This window comes from Alligator sinensis, unplaced genomic scaffold (assembly GCF_000455745.1).
Source record: "Alligator sinensis unplaced genomic scaffold, ASM45574v1 scaffold107_3, whole genome shotgun sequence".
Lineage (NCBI taxonomy): Eukaryota > Metazoa > Chordata > Crocodylia > Alligatoridae > Alligator > Alligator sinensis.
Window position 1 is genome coordinate 307642 of NW_005842578.1, and position 1096 is coordinate 308737.

The window sequence follows — 1096 nt, forward strand, 5'->3', positions numbered from 1 at the left end:
CCCATACCACCCCTTACCCAGAGCCCTTTCTCTCTCTACCTCACACACACACACCCCTCCTCTTTCCGTGGCACGTGGTCAGGCCAGGGCTGGCTGCATTTTCTCTCTCGTTCTCTTTCACTCCTGCAGGAATTTTTCAGCAGTTCCCACAGGAAAGCCATGTGTGTGTGTGTGCATGTGCACATGCATGTGTGTATGTGCATGTGCTGAGAAGGCAAGAATTCCTAAGCCTCCCTCTGCCTGGCATGACCCTGGCAGGGCCGAGGTGGTGGTGTTGAGGTCCCAGCTGGAGGCAGCCTGGGGACCCCGGACACCCAGGTTCCCTGCCCAGCATGGAGGGGACATGCGGCTTACCGGGCTCGGGCGCCGGGAGCAGGGAGGTGGAGCCGGCTCCGTTGGGCCCGGCCAGGCTGGGGGGCTTCTGGGTGCCCGGCGGGAGGCTGCTGGCCTCACCCGGCACCTTCAGCCCCAGCTGCTTGGCGACCTCGGGGTGGTCCCCGGGGTGGATGTAGTCGAAGATGCTGCTGCCCGTCAGCTCCACCTGGAAGGCAAAAATGGGGGGTTGGGAAGGAAGGGCACTGCCCCCGGCCCCCAATTCTGGTCCCCTGCATGTCCTAGCCCCTGCCCTGCGTCCAGGGGTGATGAGTCTCCTGTAATCTCAAGTGGGGAGGGAGGTATGTGGGGGGTAGATAAAGGGCCGGGGAGGCGGGCAGTGCCTAGGATGGAGCGGGACCAGCTCTGGGAAGGGAGTGTGGTTCGGCAGCTGGAGTAGGAGGGCTGCGGGGGGGTCGTAGGGCGTCATGGTTAGCGCGGCAGGGGGCACAACACACGCACACGCAACACCCCCGTCTGCAGTGATCCGGATGGACACGCTGGCCCTTCTCCACCCCCGGATCAGGGACTGAACCCAGGCATGCCGGCTCCCAGCCCCTGCTTTACCCACTAGGCCCCACTCCTCTCCCCCCGCACAGCGCGCCTCCCCGTACCTGCGAGAGCCCCAGGTAGATGGACACGGTCTCCGAGATGTAGAGGAACTTCCCCTCCTGGTTCAGGGCGAACACGAACCCGTCCAGCGACTGGGGAGACAGAGCGAGCC

At 64.6% G+C, this 1096-nt stretch overlaps 1 protein-coding gene across 1 annotated transcript in view; it reads right to left on the reverse strand.

Annotated features, from left to right (window-relative positions):
• The window catches only part of NPAS1 (neuronal PAS domain protein 1), a 30354-nt gene that overhangs the window by 12206 nt on the left and 17052 nt on the right, over window positions 1–1096 (reverse strand). The window contains exons 4-5 of the mRNA XM_025214337.1: window positions 987–1076; window positions 313–541 (exon numbers count right to left, since the gene is read on the reverse strand). Coding sequence (XP_025070122.1) covers window positions 313–541; window positions 987–1076 — 319 coding nt within the window. The remainder of the gene's footprint in view (window positions 1–312; window positions 542–986; window positions 1077–1096) is intronic.